The sequence below is a fragment of the Guyanagaster necrorhizus genome (genome assembly GCF_019112545.1).
Source record: "Guyanagaster necrorhizus MCA 3950 unplaced genomic scaffold BT62scaffold_21, whole genome shotgun sequence".
In the NCBI taxonomy this organism is placed as follows: Eukaryota; Fungi; Basidiomycota; class Agaricomycetes; order Agaricales; family Physalacriaceae; genus Guyanagaster; species Guyanagaster necrorhizus.
Window position 1 is genome coordinate 647,104 of NW_025064900.1, and position 15,721 is coordinate 662,824.

General features: G+C 46.0%; 4 protein-coding genes and 1 pseudogene across 5 annotated transcripts; 4 read left to right on the forward strand and 1 right to left on the reverse strand.

The window, feature by feature from the left end:
* Positions 1 to 350: 350 nt before the first annotated feature.
* Positions 351 to 446, forward strand: BT62DRAFT_t136 (annotated as a pseudogene). The gene has a single exon. The product of its transcript is annotated as a tRNA-OTHER (tRNA).
* A 1,542-nt stretch (positions 447 to 1,988) lies between these two features.
* Positions 1,989 to 5,824, forward strand: BT62DRAFT_901807 (NRPS-like enzyme; the record flags this gene model as incomplete). Its single annotated transcript, XM_043183475.1, has 19 exons — positions 1,989 to 2,256; positions 2,312 to 2,710; positions 2,759 to 2,818; positions 2,876 to 2,907; positions 2,958 to 3,089; positions 3,141 to 3,194; positions 3,243 to 3,325; positions 3,379 to 3,410; positions 3,461 to 3,495; positions 3,544 to 3,612; positions 3,670 to 3,796; positions 3,849 to 3,874; positions 3,931 to 3,936; positions 3,987 to 4,005; positions 4,056 to 4,206; positions 4,259 to 4,316; positions 4,376 to 4,635; positions 4,687 to 4,994; positions 5,046 to 5,824. 19 exons carry the CDS (start codon positions 1,989 to 1,991, stop codon positions 5,822 to 5,824), a joined length of 2,898 nt encoding a protein of 965 aa, XP_043037272.1.
* Positions 5,825 to 5,946: 122 nt separating this feature from the next.
* On the reverse strand, positions 5,947 to 7,544 carry BT62DRAFT_1008852 (uncharacterized protein; the record flags this gene model as incomplete). Its single annotated transcript, XM_043177495.1, has 8 exons — positions 5,947 to 6,270; positions 6,352 to 6,516; positions 6,577 to 6,717; positions 6,765 to 6,857; positions 6,921 to 7,120; positions 7,172 to 7,353; positions 7,419 to 7,434; positions 7,487 to 7,544. 8 exons carry the CDS (start codon positions 7,542 to 7,544, stop codon positions 5,947 to 5,949), a joined length of 1,179 nt encoding a protein of 392 aa, XP_043037273.1.
* Positions 7,545 to 8,115: 571 nt separating this feature from the next.
* BT62DRAFT_934730 (cytochrome P450 monooxygenase pc-3) lies at positions 8,116 to 10,720 on the forward strand. Its single transcript, XM_043186776.1, has 15 exons — positions 8,116 to 8,479; positions 8,531 to 8,668; positions 8,725 to 8,784; positions 8,838 to 8,850; positions 8,901 to 9,036; positions 9,095 to 9,491; positions 9,543 to 9,567; positions 9,618 to 9,634; positions 9,683 to 9,853; positions 9,905 to 9,929; positions 9,981 to 9,995; positions 10,048 to 10,122; positions 10,180 to 10,235; positions 10,291 to 10,586; positions 10,638 to 10,720. Exons 1-15 carry the CDS (start codon positions 8,311 to 8,313, stop codon positions 10,677 to 10,679), a joined length of 1,635 nt encoding a protein of 544 aa, XP_043037274.1. The 5' UTR covers positions 8,116 to 8,310; the 3' UTR covers positions 10,680 to 10,720.
* A 421-nt stretch (positions 10,721 to 11,141) lies between these two features.
* BT62DRAFT_1078257 (uncharacterized protein) lies at positions 11,142 to 12,427 on the forward strand (the record flags this gene model as incomplete). Its single annotated transcript, XM_043179372.1, has 4 exons — positions 11,142 to 11,236; positions 11,288 to 11,303; positions 11,357 to 12,025; positions 12,077 to 12,427. The coding sequence occupies 4 exons, from the start codon at positions 11,142 to 11,144 to the stop codon at positions 12,413 to 12,415; spliced, it is 1,119 nt and encodes a 372-aa protein (XP_043037275.1). The 3' UTR covers positions 12,416 to 12,427.
* Positions 12,428 to 15,721: the final 3,294 nt, after the last annotated feature.

Sequence of the window (15,721 nt, forward strand, 5' to 3'; positions counted from 1 at the left end):
GACTATATATACTGAATGCAAACTGTCTAGCACTCTCACTGTGTTTCCACTTATTCCTATGCTGTGTGAGGGTAAGTATCTACCTATATTACATTGTTTATCTTACTGATTGATACCTATAGTCTACAAAATAGCTGACTGCATATGCTATTAGATACTGTGAATTATACACTGTGTTTCCACTTCTTGCTATACTGTGTGAGGTCTATAAAATAGCTAACTGCATATACTATTAGGTTCTAAGAACAAATACATGTCACTTTCTTACACATAAGCCCATCTGATGCAACTGGAATTTGATTCACTACTTGCTCCATTGAATATTAGGATACAAAAATGACAATCATGTGTCTCTGGTAGTATATTAATTAGTACATGTGCCTGTTATAATCTTTTGAATAATTGGACTTTTGCACAAAAGTTGGGTTTGACTCTCAGCCAGAGAGTATCAGAAGTGTTATTGATTTTATTCTCTGACTTTTTGATAATGAGATTACAAACTTAGCTTAGTAGATTCTAAAGACTATCCATGTATTCCTGGCCAATTGTCTCTGGCCCACCCCAGAAGCCTGAGTAGTTGAGAGAATCTCTCAAGGTGTTAGGATGCAGAGAACTGATTAACTTAAGCTGGGCAATGTCAGGGAGATGGGCATTGGGGCATGATCTGCCATGGTATTGGAAACTGTCAGGCTAGTTTGAGCCTATGCTAAATTAAAAATGGATTCTCTCTAGTTGGGCTGTGTGATCTGTGATGAATTGATATTTTCTCCATGACCATATGGCCAATCTCATGAGATATGAGTTTAGATGTCTCAATTCATATCTGATTGATAATGGCACTTTGACTAACAGATGTAAAAAATCAAAGAGTCTAAGCTCTTTAGAGTTGTATTTAGACGTATTCAAGGACCATGTAAGAAGGAGATAATCATATTCATTCAAAAGCCAAATCACAGATGGAGTCATCCAACTCAAAAGTTGGTTTGTAATGCTATTTAGAGTAAACAAAGGATGCTTCTTTGGCTTTGAGCAGACTTGACATGTACAATATGACAAAGAGCTTCTGAGGTCCATAGCAAGGATGGTCAAATCGACTCAGAACTGCTAGTGAAATGGAGATCTGAGCATGGCAGAGATGAATATGCCAGATAGCCACCAATCTAAACCAGAGGTTTTCTTTTCACTATTCTGGCCTGTTGTTGATTTGAAGCTAGAGGCATGAAGAACACTAAATAATCACAGAGCCCAGATATTTAATGTCAGGAGCACTCAGGAATTTGCCAGGAAAGAATTTTGAATTGTGGGAAAGACGCATTATTTGCTTCTGTTTCTCGCTTGCTTCAGAGGCGTCGATTATGTAAGTGTTCAACTTTTCCTGTTCTCCAGAGCCAATGAAGAATTCTACCGCAAAGAGTCTCGGATATTAGTTTCTGCTTGATAGCACAAGGTGCAAGGTCCCATTGACAAACGACACGCATGATCATGATTTCGGACAACAGTCTCGGCCAGGGAATGGCATTATTGGAGGGCCGAGGGCGCGAAAGAGCCTTGCATATCTTTCCCAAAGTATTGAGTACATGTCAAATATCCACGGCTTTATTCTTTATTTGACGTGGGCATCGTCTACCCTCGAATTATAGATACATTTCACCTACAATTTACAACATCGACGACGATGATTGCAGTCGCCTTACTACCTCGGCGATGTTCAGAAACATCACCGATGTTCTTACTATACCGTGTACGTTGGTCCCACACCTGCTGATCAAGAAGACCACCGGTAAGGAAACTATTGTGTTTACGGACCCTTTCTCTCTGCTACCGCTGTATAGTTGTGTATTCAGTCTCAAAGCGGTGGCCTACGAGATACCGGCGTTCGGTAAATACGACATTCATGCATCCATTATGTCGACAGGTTTGATACCATGGGAAAACCCTTCTGGATCATACAAATTCAAAGCAAGTCAAACCTTAACGTTAACGTCATAATGTCACTACCAGCTCCCCAAGGCGTTTCCTCTCCAACCTTCAAGGCTCCTCCGCTCGATGGGTCACTGGCATTTCCAGAATTACTCGACTACAATGCTATTCATAGCGCTAAGCACACACTGTTTCGTTACGATGACCTTGACAATGGCGGATTTCGTACCATCTCCTGGGAAGAAGGTGTCGCCGCCGTCCACACCGCCGGACACTACTTCAAGAAATTTATCCAGGGCGAAGCTCCCATCACCATCGCTATTTTAGCTAATACCAGTAAGTCTGTCCGCTCGCCGCCCTACAGAATCAAGGTTCTGACCGTCCCCTCCAGATTCGATCACTTACTTCGCGGTAATCACTGGCTTGATGCGTCTCGGGTTCATTCCTTTCCCTATCTCAACTCGTAACTCTGCAGCCGCCGTTGCCCATTTGATCAAGTCCACGGACTCTAGGCATTTAATTGTTAGCCGGGATCCCTCTTTGCAGAAAGTGGCGGACACGGTCTGTCATCAATTCTGGGAGGCTGAAGGTGGCGATAAGATAACGACCATACCAATGCCCTGCTTTAATGATCTCTTTTCTACAAAGCCTGGGAGATACGAACCCCTTCCTTCTGTGCACCCTGATTGGTCACAAACGGCGTTCATTATGCATTCATCGGGGACAACGCGCTTTCCTAGTCCTATCTATGCCACGCACAAGCACTTGCTGCACCATGCTGTGAGACCATGTAAGTGTATTCTTATTTGGACTTTTGTTCAAACTCAACGTTGGGTAGATTATGGAGATGTGGACCTATGTGGACAAGTGTATGGATCCCAGTCAGCTGCTATGTACCGTTTGTGTCTATTTCATAGGTATCCTCGATTGCGAAAATGCTGATACTACGTTCCAGATGTAATGGGCTTTATTTCTATCACGAATTCCGTGTGTTATATCTCATTTACTGGTTTACATCATTCATGTCTATCGGCCAGACCGCAACAGGTTCTATTATGGCTTGCTTCCCGCCGGTAGAGCCACCTGTGAAACCGACAGCTGAACATGTTTTATCAAGTATAATTAATACCGGAACGACAATAGTCGCCACCATTCCTTCGTTTTTGGTGGTATGAGACCGCTCATTGAATATCAGACTGCATAGCTAATATGTGTCGTAGGAATGGGCCAGGAACCCACAGGCTGTCGAGGCTCTGAAAGCTACCACCGCAGTTGTAGGCTATCGTCTCACAGCCGAATTGCTGTCACTCATGTCTCTTTAGGCTTATGCTAGCGGTCCTCTAGAGAAGGAAGCCGGTGATACTCTCGTTGCAAATGATATCTTGTTACTCTCTGTCTATGGACTGTGAGCCTTGTTTTATATCCTGATTGACTGTAGAATGCGTATATCGTTCGTAGTACTGAATCTACAGTATCTCTGGTCTTGCCTAGTACGTGCATTGTTCCCTTCCGGCTACAGTCTGATTTATCTGCTACATAGACAGTATTCCAGTCGAAGGATGGGAGTGGATGAAAGTAAGTATCTCCCAATATCCTTGGCAATGAATTGTAACACATTTCTAGGTGGCGAGAAATGTCGATGTCGCTTTTGTACCAACAGATGAGCAGGATGTTTACCGTCTGTACGTCAAGGTAGGTCGGTGTCGGCGGTACCTCATCAAGTAACTAACAGTGTAGCGCGGACATTAGGACGGTCCGTTACACTCGCCTGCGGTCCTGGACACCGAAATTGATGGAGTAAAAGCCTTCGACACTAAGGACTTGGTACAACTACATCCTTCGAACCGGAAATTATTCAAGGTCTATGGGCGTGCCGGTGAAACAATACTTTCAATTAGTTGCCATGCGATTCTCATACCGGTTCATAGATGAACAAATTATGCATAGCACAGGGGTGAGTCCGTGTTTATCTCTATCATTCTGATGGTATCTCATTCTATTATTTCACAGGAGAAAGTAAGGAGATTCATCATGCTTTGAGTGCCCGTGCTAAATATGTTTTGTAGACAAACCCTGTCCCCATCGGTGAGCAGGAAATGATGCACTTCGCTCTATGCTAACACAGATGAATGAAGAGGCTGGCCTAGTCCTGGATAAGCATATAGCGGCAGCTATGATGTTTGGTCGTGCCAAATTCCAGCCGGGCGTCCTCATTTTGCCCACTCCAGAGGAAACATTTGATCCGAATGATACCACGCGACTTGCGGAATACCGAACTAGCATCTGGTTAGCCCTCACATTCGCTCTTCTTGAACTGCGCTCATATTGAAACTTACAGGGATACTATCACGAAAGCCAATGAGCAGGCACCTCAGCATTCTCGGATCTACAAGGAGGTGGGGCTTTCTTCGTCACTCATCAAGCATCAAGCATCATTTGCTGATTATCTTTGAAGATGATCATCGTTGCAAACCCGGCAAAGCCTTTCGAGTTCACTGTAAAAGGATCTCTTCGACGTAAGGCGGTCTTAAAAGCGTACGAGCAAGAAATTGAGTCTTTATACAAGACTGTCGATGAAGCGTCAGAGACGGACATCGTTATTCCGCGGCTATGGACTTTGAAGAATGTCGTGACCATGGTTAGGGACATCGTCACCGCAGTCTTCCAACAGAATATTGGCGACACCGATAATATTTTCTTAGCAGGAGGTGATAGGTATGCTGCCATTCGTTTGCCTTTTCAAGATGCTAAATCTTTGAAATCTAGCCTTACCGCAACGTCCATCCGAAACTCAGTTCTTCGGGCGATTCGTAAGTCCAAAGTAGTACCAGTCGCCGTCATCAGAGCTCTACCGCATAATTTTGTCTTTGATCTTCCTTCTATCGCCGCTATGAGCGCTTTCATCCACGGAATCGTAGTTGGTGCATGCGCTGCCTTAGGAGCTGGACCGGCTACCCGAAATGACGAGGCCGATGAGGAAGGATATCCCGAAATCGATTCTGTCCCTGACTTGGGCCGAAGCCTAGTCAAGTTACGAGAACGTGGAGGCGAGCCGCCTTTGATTATGCTCCATGGTCAGTAGCTTCCCTCACGGCAAGGGTATTAGGTTTCTGATGTCATCGTAGGCGCTGGAGGATTGTATTTCGAATACGTATTTTTAGCTGAAAAGTTCAGGACGGCAGTTTGGACCATGACCGTGACGCCCGATACTCCTTTGACTTCCCTACGCGAGATGGCCGCTTTTTATTTCGCCAAGATCAAAGCGGAACGGCCCACAGGTCCCTACCGTTTGGCGTCGTACTCGGCATCGAGCGTTCTCCTCGTTGTGCTTACTAAACTGTTTGAGGGCAATGGAGATGAGGTTGTTCAGGCCGTCATACTCGATCACTTTCCGGCGATGTTCATGTACTCGGCGAACAAGTTTGGGAACCCGGACCCGAGGGTGGCAGAGAACATCAAGATGATGCTCGACGCGGGAATGTCTGCGATTGGGGACATGATGGACCGGGACGCGCATGGAAGCACCCTCCGGCGTTCGAAGAACCTTCTTCTCGAAGCCTGGAACGGTGGCCCAGCCAATGAGATCTCAAGAAAATCAGTCGGTACCATAAAGGCATACCTCACTGCCATCGCCGAGTTTGTCTACGATTTGACTACAGACGAGACTGGCGCGGCTTCGATGGAGTTGATGGCTCAGTGGATGAGGACTATAAAGGCGCCGATAACGGTGGTTGTTGCTGCGGAAGGGTCGGTGAAGAGCGTAGCTGAAGAAGATAGGGAGATGTGGGCGGACTTGGGCACAAAGCGGTTTCTTCCCGACGCGCGGGTTGTTTTTGTCAAGGGGGGTCACTATGAGTTCTTAACAGACGACAGTGTTATACGGCTGCTGCAAGAAGGTTACTGAACGCTGTAGATGTAATATTACTTTGCTCGTATTCAGCGGATATGTCCTTGTTAGACTACGATGCTAGAACCTCTTTCATTGAATCGCTTTAGACGAGGAGGCATACCGACGTACACAAATACCTAACTGAAGATGACCACGCCATGTTTCCCTCCGGTAAGGGCAATCTCGCCATCCGCACCGACGTCGACAGCTTCTTCATCAACCACAACAGAACCATTCCTGAGTAGCTTCACTTGGTCATTCGTTCCCTTCGGAGTACTGATCTCCATGAAGAACTGATTGTCCTTCAGTGCCCATTTCATCCCAAACCACCCCAGCAAGGTTTCAAAACCACCTTCGGCGCCAGGAAGTCCGCCGTTTATAAGGGGGCTCACAGACCAGGTAGCACCCCGGAGAGACAGTCCCATGACATACAAAGTCAGGGCGGAAGTAAGTCCAGAAGACTAGCTGTGTGCGTGCCAGGTATATGCAGCATCATAGTTGTATCCTCTTTAAGATCGGTACCTGCAGCTGATGTGAATTACATACAGGAACAACGGAAAAAGGACGTACCAAAGAGAGCCGTTCGCCATAAAACCCTCGAGTAGGGTACTTTGCACAGACAGGTTCGTGTATAATATGTAATCCCATTCTCGACGTAAAAGGTCCAATGCTCGGTCGTCTTTACCGGCTTTAAAATGGGCTTGAGGCTACCGACGAGAACCATCGTTAGTTTTAGAGGCGCCATTTCTAAGATAGCTCGCACTCACCTCAAAGCCGCTAATGTTAAACCGCGAGGTCGTATCTGGGAGCTCTGGAACCACGGGTCCTAAGTCATTCCAATTCTTTTCCGGACCTTTCTGTTCGTTCGAAAGAGTCAGATTATAAAGAACGGCGAACGAGTTGGCATCCTGCGGGTGAAGCGTTGTCATCAAGTTGTCTCGATACATCCCAGCACGTTCCACCCAGAAGGCCTCGTTGAACTTGACTTTGAGTGCGGTAGCGTTTTCTCCTCAAGCTGCGGAGAGAGATTCATCGCCCATATAATTCGCTAGATCCGAGGCTGTGAAAAGGACCTACTGCAGTGTAAGAGAGGGTGTCAAGAAGGGGATACCATGGAACTCGCCTTGTATAGGATGGCATTTCCTTCGGCATTGCATCCACCACCACCCAGCCGAGCCCAATCTGGGAGGCCAGTGACATCCATTAACCCGGTGCTGTCTACATTGCCTTCCAGGCAAGCAATGGCATGAGTATAATTAGTCCAGATGGTGCTAAGCCAGTCATCATCTCCAGAATAAAGATAGTAGTTGTCTATACAAACACCATCATCTCTAAAATCATGGTTGCATACATACGACTGACGAGTTCCGATGAGAGTCCAGCAGTGATAGGTGTCCGAGCCGAGCTGGCAGAGAGGAGGCCCTGAGTCCGGTAATGCGCCTGTTTCGGGATTGATAGCGGCAAACATAGCAGACAATGCATTCCTAGTGGGAATCAAATCGAACGTGGAGACGAATTGGCTAGGGACTGCGATGCCCATATCACTAGGCCATACCGCGTTGCACAAGAATATCGTATTGTGGCCCAAATGAGACACAGAGATACATACCGGTCGCGTTTTGCGCCTAGAATTAAATCTCAACCTTTGGAATAAACCCTGGGCGCTGAACCAATTACCATCGACGATTGTCGGACCCGCAACACCAAGTGTTGCATTATTGTTTGCTATGAACATGGTTAGGTGCCAACGTACTATCATGCCTGTCATAGGTTATCTCTCATGGACCTGGCATACATTCTAATCAGTTCCGGCCCATGTACACCTTCAAGCTTCAACGATATCCTTGGATGTCCTGCTCATGAACAACGTTGGGGACAAAACGGGCCGATATCCCGAAATTTCCATCCGGATATTGCCGTGCCCTTCTCCTGCGGCCCGCGGCATTTTGCTTCTCTGCCGGGGTTGCCGCGGCCTATCTTTGTATGGTTTCTATTGGTCTGTCTGGCAGGAATAGTCGCCGTAGGTCATAGAAAAATCTTCTCCCTAGTCTCTCATTTTTTTTGATTCTTGACAAGTCGTATATTATATGGCCAGAATCGCAAACTTCACAGGGTGAAAATTCCAAAACACAACTAGATGACTGCGAATTCCCATGAATAGAAGGCATATGGCTTGCACGCAGGTCGATACGAGAGAAACCAACGACGACTAAGGACACAGGTTACTAACGTGGGGATCTCTTTGCTATCTCCTGGTGTGCTGTCATTTGCCGGCAACTCGTGTGCTCCGAGTAGACCCATTTATAATTTTTGATTTCGATATCATTTTCAGTTTCCACGCCCGCTCTCTCGTTCTCATCATGATTCTCACTCCATGCATTCGTTTTTTAGCACCCATAGTGCTTCCCATTGCCCTATTTGTTGGTTTTGTCTCCCTCTTGCAGAGATGGATCCTCTTCGTCTGTTACATTTCCTCTGGGATCGTGGCCCTGGGTGCAACAATGTCGGCTCTTATTTACTGGGCTTTTCGCGTCGTGTACGCGGATCATTGTGATAAAAAGGACGCTGGATCTATGGGAGCCCGTCTCGTGCCGCGTGCACAAGGGAGATGGCCTGGTAATATCGACATACTGGCTAAATCCATGTACGTATGGGCTGAGGGATATCCTAGTAAGCTCTCCATCTGATTGGAGATGATATCGCTGATGAGAGCTCCGACAGGCGACGGTTTCGACGAGATGATAGATGCACATGGAAGCATCTTCAACCTTCGCATGCTATGGTCGGACATGGTCTTCACGACATCACCAAAGCACATCCAGCAGATTCTTGCCACAGAATTCGAGAATTTCGAGAAAGGTGCGTTTAACTGATATGAACACTCCGGGGGAAGAATGACTAAATACTCCACACAGGTCAAAGGTTCCAATATGCTATGAAATCTGTGCTAGGTGTCGGGGTATTCAATGCTGACGGTAAGCTCTTCATCTCTCATGGATTTCAAGGCTGAAACTTCCTCCACCTTTAGGTAAACTGTGGAAGTATGTCACCACATTCCGATTATGAACCGATCTGAAAATGATGTTCGCAGGTTCCATCGATCAATGACACGGCCTTTCTTTACGCGAGACAGGATCACTCATTTCGATTTGTATGACCGACATGCAGATGCAGCAATCTCTCAGATGAAGCGTAGGCTTCGCAGTGGTTATGCCGTGGAATTTCAGGCACGTTGATCCATCACATGTCGTATTTTTGAAAGGATACTCTAATTCTGCCTCAAAGGATCTAATGGGCCGGTTTACAATGGATTCTGCAACTGATTTCCTATTCGGTTCTTGCGTTAACAGCCTCTCAGCGACACTACCTTATCCGCATGGCGCTTCTCTTATCCTGGCAGAGTCTGATAACACCCGTCGTAATGAAGCCAATGTGTTCGCGGAGGCATTCCTCAAAGCACAACGCACTCTGGCAAATCGAATACGTCAAGGGGGGATATGGCCGCTCTTTGAGATCACAAACGATGAAACAGAAACTCCCATGAAGATAGTGCATGGCTTTGTGGAGCCTATCATCGATGCAGCCCTCCGAAAACAGAAAATATCCGTCTCCAAGAAGAAGGATCTTAGTGAAATTGGCGACGATGAGACGTTGCTAGACCATCTCGTCAGCATGACATCTGGTACGAGGGGTAAAATAAAATCTGAGCTTTCCTTCTGAGCTCCTTGTCTAGATCAGGTCGTCATTAGGGATGAAACGTATGTTCTAGAGTACTAAGAACTACTTCCCAGCTGATGGTTCTTCTAAGGTTGAATATTTTATTAGGTATATACTTCCTTTATTGATATCATGTTTTCGAGCTCATCCCTACAGCCGCACGCGATACTACTGCAGCGACACTTACTTTAATCGTCTACTTTTTGTCCATGTATCCTGACACTTGCTCGCGCCTCAGGGAGGAAATCCTAAGAAGAGTAGGTCCCAACCGCATGCCTACTTTTGAAGATATAAAAGAAATGAAATACTTGAGGGCAGTTATTAATGGTACGAGGTACAGATTGTAAAGTGGTGTAATCATCTCATCTGTTGTTCCAGAGACGCTGCGATTGTACCCTATTGTGTATGTGTCCACGTCCGTCTATTCCTCTGTTTGTTGACCGCCTATGTATAGTCCGTTCAATGTCAGGTAAGGCGAAAGCACGTTTTATACATTGACTGACTCTTACCATGCTGATCAGAGATTCAATCAACGCGACGACCTTTCCTTCAGATAATCCTTCCGAAAAGCCACTCTATATTCCTGCGCATACGACGTAGCACCTTTTCCTATAAATTCAGTTCGTTGTCTTATCATGACCATGTATCTTTAGAATACTTTACTCTGTCTTTCTCATGCATCGCCGAAAAGATCTCTGGGGCCCTGACGGTGAGCACTACCATTTATGAAAAGCTACACGCCTCGAGTACCAACTTCTCTCTAGCTGAAGAATTCGACCCCAACCGTTTCCTGGACCACCGGCTCAAAAAATACCTGACTCCTCACCCCTTCATTTTCCTTCCTTTCAACGCGGGACCGAGGATATGCTTGGGGCAGCAGTTTGCGTATAACGAAATCTCTTTTATGCTTGTCCGGCTCTTGCAGACCTTTTCTTCTTTTAAATTCTGCGGGGAGGCTCTGCCGAATGAGTGCCGTACTCCAGCAGATTGGACAAAGTGCAATGGGAGAAAGGCAGTTGATAAATTCTGGCCAAGAAGTACGTTGACCCTGTATAGCGCGGTGAGTGAGTAATATTGTCTCATTGTGTTTTTAAACTGACATTTGACTCAGGGTGGTTTGTGGATTAAGGCCACCGAAGCCGATAGGGCTTGAATGTAAATTGCATCCAAAAAATTGATACCCATGCTCCGATATTGTGAATCTAGCACTTCTCTGACTAAGACTCCTAACCCTTTTAATAGCACATGATAGCTTCAAAAAAAGAGGTGCTATCATCTAGAAATACTGAGTCTCACGAAGGGCTTGTGTCATCTGAGAAGGTGGAACCGAAGGCATATGTTATCAAATCGATGGGAGTAAATTGGAGTACCGACTCCAGGACGTGAGAGCTGCGCCATCTTCCGAATAAGTTTGGGCCACGAACAAAAATATTTATTTTTTTTGAGTATTTTACGGTCCCAATTGTCTCAGGAGTCGTCATTAGTGGTTTCAGTTTGTGAGCACAAGCTCCACACTTCGAAGCTCAGGGTGAGAATCAGAAATTTATCATGTACTCAGATTTCTGAACCGTGTCTCGTAACAATGGACGATATGAGTCAGTGACGGGTGAAACTCATGTCTCATCAGCTTATTTGTACTTTTGATTTCCCGGAGAGTGCGCGGCTTGTCGAAGACTTCGACCTTTACAGCACAACCCTCGATAATTCCTTGTCCGTTTACCATCACCATCTCTATTAGCCATCGCTACAATAATGGCGAAGCTTATGCATACGGCGAGTCTTATATTTCATTACATTATAGCTTTGTTTAGACGCTAAGACGCTGTTCAGGGCACTCTCCACTTGCAGAGCACCTACTGGGAGGCGACTCAGACGGACGAATTTCATTCTGGCTCGGAACCAGTGACCACGCCAGTGGACGAAGATCGCCAGCCTTCAGGCTTTTCTGGGCTTCACGAGCAGCCCATCGCCCACTCCGATTTTGACCCTGACTCCTCGCCAGAAAAGCCTAAGTCAGCCAAGTACCTGAGATTCAATGGCGTTGAGTTACCCACCAAGACTCGCCCGCTGAAGAGAGTGGTGGCAAAGGCAAAGAGGTTTGCGAGATGCTTCAAGTTGGTTCAAAGCTCGAGGGTGGGCGTTTCGATGATGCTTGCGGATTCAGTAGTGAAGGGTGGCAAGATCAACTTGAAGGGCCAGCATTTTTCACCCACCCTGGACAGCACAGATATTGAAGAACAGATGACGCATGACAACGCCGATCTTCTGGATAGCGACCCCTTCGCTGCTATCGTTACTCCCAAGGAAACGATCGCAGAGCAGACCAGGGAAACGACCGCAGAGCAGACCAGGGAAACAACCGCAGAGCAGACCAGGGAAACGACCACAGAGCAGGCCAGGGAAACGACCTCAGAGCAGGCCAGGGAAACGACCTCAGAGCAAGCCACGTTCAACTCCGTGAGTGCAGTCGAAAATCTTGACACAGAACCCAACGTAAATGTTCGTGACATATTGTTTTTCGTTATGTAAACTCACATCACAATCGTTTAGACACCTTCTGAAGATTCCACTTCTGTCTGTGTTGACTCGTCCGAACATCCATCCGAGTCTGACGGTGCTCTCGGAGAGGCACCTAGATCCCTGGACTTTGTCTCAGAAGATGTTTCTCCCGCTTTTCCGAAAGTCCTTCTATTCTTTCCCTGGTGTATTCTTTTCTGTGCAACCATATTTCTCTCTGCCAGGCATCCTGAAGGAATGCACTGCTTTGCCTATTGGACCGACTTGGCTGTTCTCCATGTTATGGTTCTCTTCGCTTTCATTGTAGGGTATGTTGCTGGGGAGGAAGCCAATGTTTCTGCGAACAATCATTCTCCGAATGATTTATTTTGAATGACAAAGAATGTTGGCCTTACTTAATACTTCATCTGTATCTGTTGAACGAGACACGTACTACCCGACTCTTTTCCTCCTTTATTATCTATATTGTACACCATTCCTTACGGACTCTTTCTTTTGTCTGAGCTCCTATACTTCATCCTGACATTATATATGCCTAGTAGCTACACCCCCCCATCCTCAGTCATTTCACCTATACTGCACTGACTGAGGTATGTTACTTAACTCATATACCTATATGCACTTTACTTATCCCGATAGTTCTTACAATGTCATTCTTATTACTTTACTATCTTCTTCAATTCGGACTCACTAAGACTTAATATTTTCACGTCTTGATCTGATTCTAGAATGAATTTCCACTTTTCTCGCCCCCAGTTTTTCACGGACGTCTTGATACAGTTTGTATATCTACTTGAGCCGCATTCCGGCGTTGCACAGAAACCCAGAACACGACTGATGACAAGGATACTGTACTCTTTCTTTTCAATTATATTTTGGTGAGGTGGTACGCGGTGTACATTTCACGATATTGTACAGTTCTGTATAAATTTGTCATATGGTTGTAGCAACTGGGGCCTTCGGCACCCTAGAAATTCACCGACTCTCACCCTGAAATTTCGCAGAAAACAGCTTTTACCATTGCCAACAAGAATACGTCTCGTCCGGGTTTAGAGAGTACGCGAGGAATATTGCATATTTACTACTTATTCAATGGACTTTGCAAACCTTTTCAAGTGTAACATACCTTAGACATATACAATTATGAGTAGGCATTCTTATAGATGACGGGGACCTGATGCAAGTTGACATTCAACCTACCGGAGTAAACACATTCTATGAGCAGCCAAACCATGGGCAAATTGTTCTTCTACCAAGCCTACCTGAAAAAAAAACTTGCATCATGCAGGCGAGAGAAATGTATATCCATTCTGGAATTAGACCAAGACATCAAAATATAAATCCGAACTGGCATTTCGAGAATGAGGACATGCAGGTAAAGTGCTAGGAGAAGGCGAAGAATTAACACCTAGTGACATCCAAAATCAATCATTCTGTATCCGAATCATCGTCCACGGCAGTACTGACTTCTTCGCATCCAGAAAAGTACCCTTTTGGCAATTGCGTCATCGAGAATGGCTTGGAGCAGCCAAAATTTACCGCAATAAAATACAGAAACTGCCTATTGTCGTTGCCCATAGGGATTTTGCTGTCAAAACGGAAGTCGTGCCACGCCACGATACTTTTTTCGATGGTAAGAGCGACAAGAGTGACTCCGAGTGGTAAGTGCTACGCGCCGATACATATGATGAAACCGAAGATCATAACATGAAGAATAGCGACGTTGGCCCAATGTGCAAAGCGGTGGATTCCTTGAGGTGACGCAATATATCCCAGAAAGAATGCAGTATATTCCAGGTGCTTAGGAGAGCAAACTGGTTCCACCAACAGGACCACACCAAAGAAGGAAGAGAAGAATTTTCAAAAGAGCCGGAGGAACTGAATTTGGGGGAAAATCCGGGAATCTAGGTGCGAGAGCTTCATCAAAGAGATATTCAATTGAGTCAACGAAGACGGCGTTGGCTTCTTCAGTGGGCGTCTGGATGATGTTATTGGAGTGTACATAACGAAAAGAGTATGTCACGAACATTTTCGATAGTCTTTATGTCAAGATTTTGGACCGCAGTCATGGAGATGGACCTGGGATGCAGGCTAGGTTTGACGTCATGTATATCTGCAGGCGCTTGAGCAACGACAGCGAGAGGGTGCTGCTCTTCAATATTGATCTCCATGCTGTCCGTTGGAAGAATAAGGGTAGGTAATGCGCTTTGGATCTTAAAGGCATCGGTCTTGCTATCCGTGAGAACAGAATTGGCAAGCATTAGCAAAACGCTCACCTTCGAGCCATGAACCAAGCCTCTCGCAAACCTTTTTGCCTTTGTCGCCACCTTCGAAAGCAAACGAGTCTTGACGCGCACCTCAACAGTATCGAATTCTGGTACCTATCCGGCCTAAGGGTTGCTTGCAAGTCGAGGTCGAACTCGGCGATGAGCAAAGCGCTGAAGATGTTCGTTCACCAGCGTCGTCAGTTCTGAGCCAAAACACGATTCATCCTCACCTCCGAGTCGGTGCGCTGCATGCAATGACTGTCCTGAACAACGTGTTAACATCTGGAACGTTTCTGGGATGATATAAAGAGTCGCCATAGGCATACCTGTCATCATCATCGTGACGAAGGAGGAAAAACTCAAAGCAAAAAAAGAACAAGCTGATGGTGATGGTAAAAGGTCAAGAAACGCCGGTACGGCAATTACAAAGTCTGTTTTGTTTTGGTTTGTTCGCGATCATGTGCCATGACGGTGCGACAACTCAACGACCCCAACACTGGTGACAAGGTGTCATTCTAAAAAAGCCTAGAATGCAGTATCAGCTTTAAAGAAGAAAAACTGTCCGAAAGGTCGGTAGACGTCTCTGCATTTCTCCAATGGCATTCCCTCTTTATTTCCTTCCTTACACCTTCCTTCTTTAGCTCCTACGAAGTGTTGGTATTCCGATTTATTCTCTGTTTCATCCCTGATGTCGACCAAATCTGGATAAGAGGCTTCGAAGGAATGGTCAAATTTTATTTTACCCCTCGTACCAGTTGTCATGCTGACGAGATAATCTGGTAATGTCTCCTCGTCGCCAATTTCATTGAAGTCCTCGAGACCGGAAGCTTTCTTTTTTTGGAGTGTGGCCTAGATGGTAAGTTCGACAAAGTCATAAACGACCTTCATGGGAGCTTCAGTTTTATCGATTGCAATCCTAAAGAGCGACCCCGTCCGCCCTTGACGCTCTCGAATCAACATAATGTGCTGTGCTCTGAGAAACGCCTCGGACGCGTGGATATGTGCGGCATGCCCCGAGGATTAGCCGCGGGCCGCGTGACACGGTTGACCTCCTAATATCGGTGGCCGTTGGGACTTCGGAAGTTTTAAAAGCTTGAATGTGACATTGACGTTGCCGTTGGCCGCCTCCTGCACCCTATTTCCCTAGCTCTGGCAGTTTCCACCGATACTGGAGTACCAGCAGGGTATTTTGTCGTCTTCGTAAGTCGGGGGTCTAAAGCTGACAGTAGTTCTTCCTTCACTTTGTTACCTTTCGATTTTGTCAGCTAAACAAATTTCAAAAGCGACCCAGCCCTTACTTCATGGCTCACGGGAATGATAAACTGCTACGCGTCTTTGTAAGGTAAATTGAGCCTCACACATATTACTTTCAGTACAGATACTACACTTACAAATACTAAATATACAATAT

Excerpts from the sequence above, each read along its gene's own strand:
- BT62DRAFT_934730 (XM_043186776.1), top strand. The coding sequence starts at position 8,311 with ATGTCGGCTCTTATTTACTGGGCTTTTCGCGTCGTGTACGCGGATCAT. Across the intron at positions 9,854-9,904 it reads CTTGAGGGCAGTTATTAATG|AGACGCTGCGATTGTACCCT; the intron begins GTACGAGGTACA and ends CTGTTGTTCCAG. Across the intron at positions 10,587-10,637 it reads CGTTGACCCTGTATAGCGCG|GGTGGTTTGTGGATTAAGGC; the intron begins GTGAGTGAGTAA and ends CATTTGACTCAG.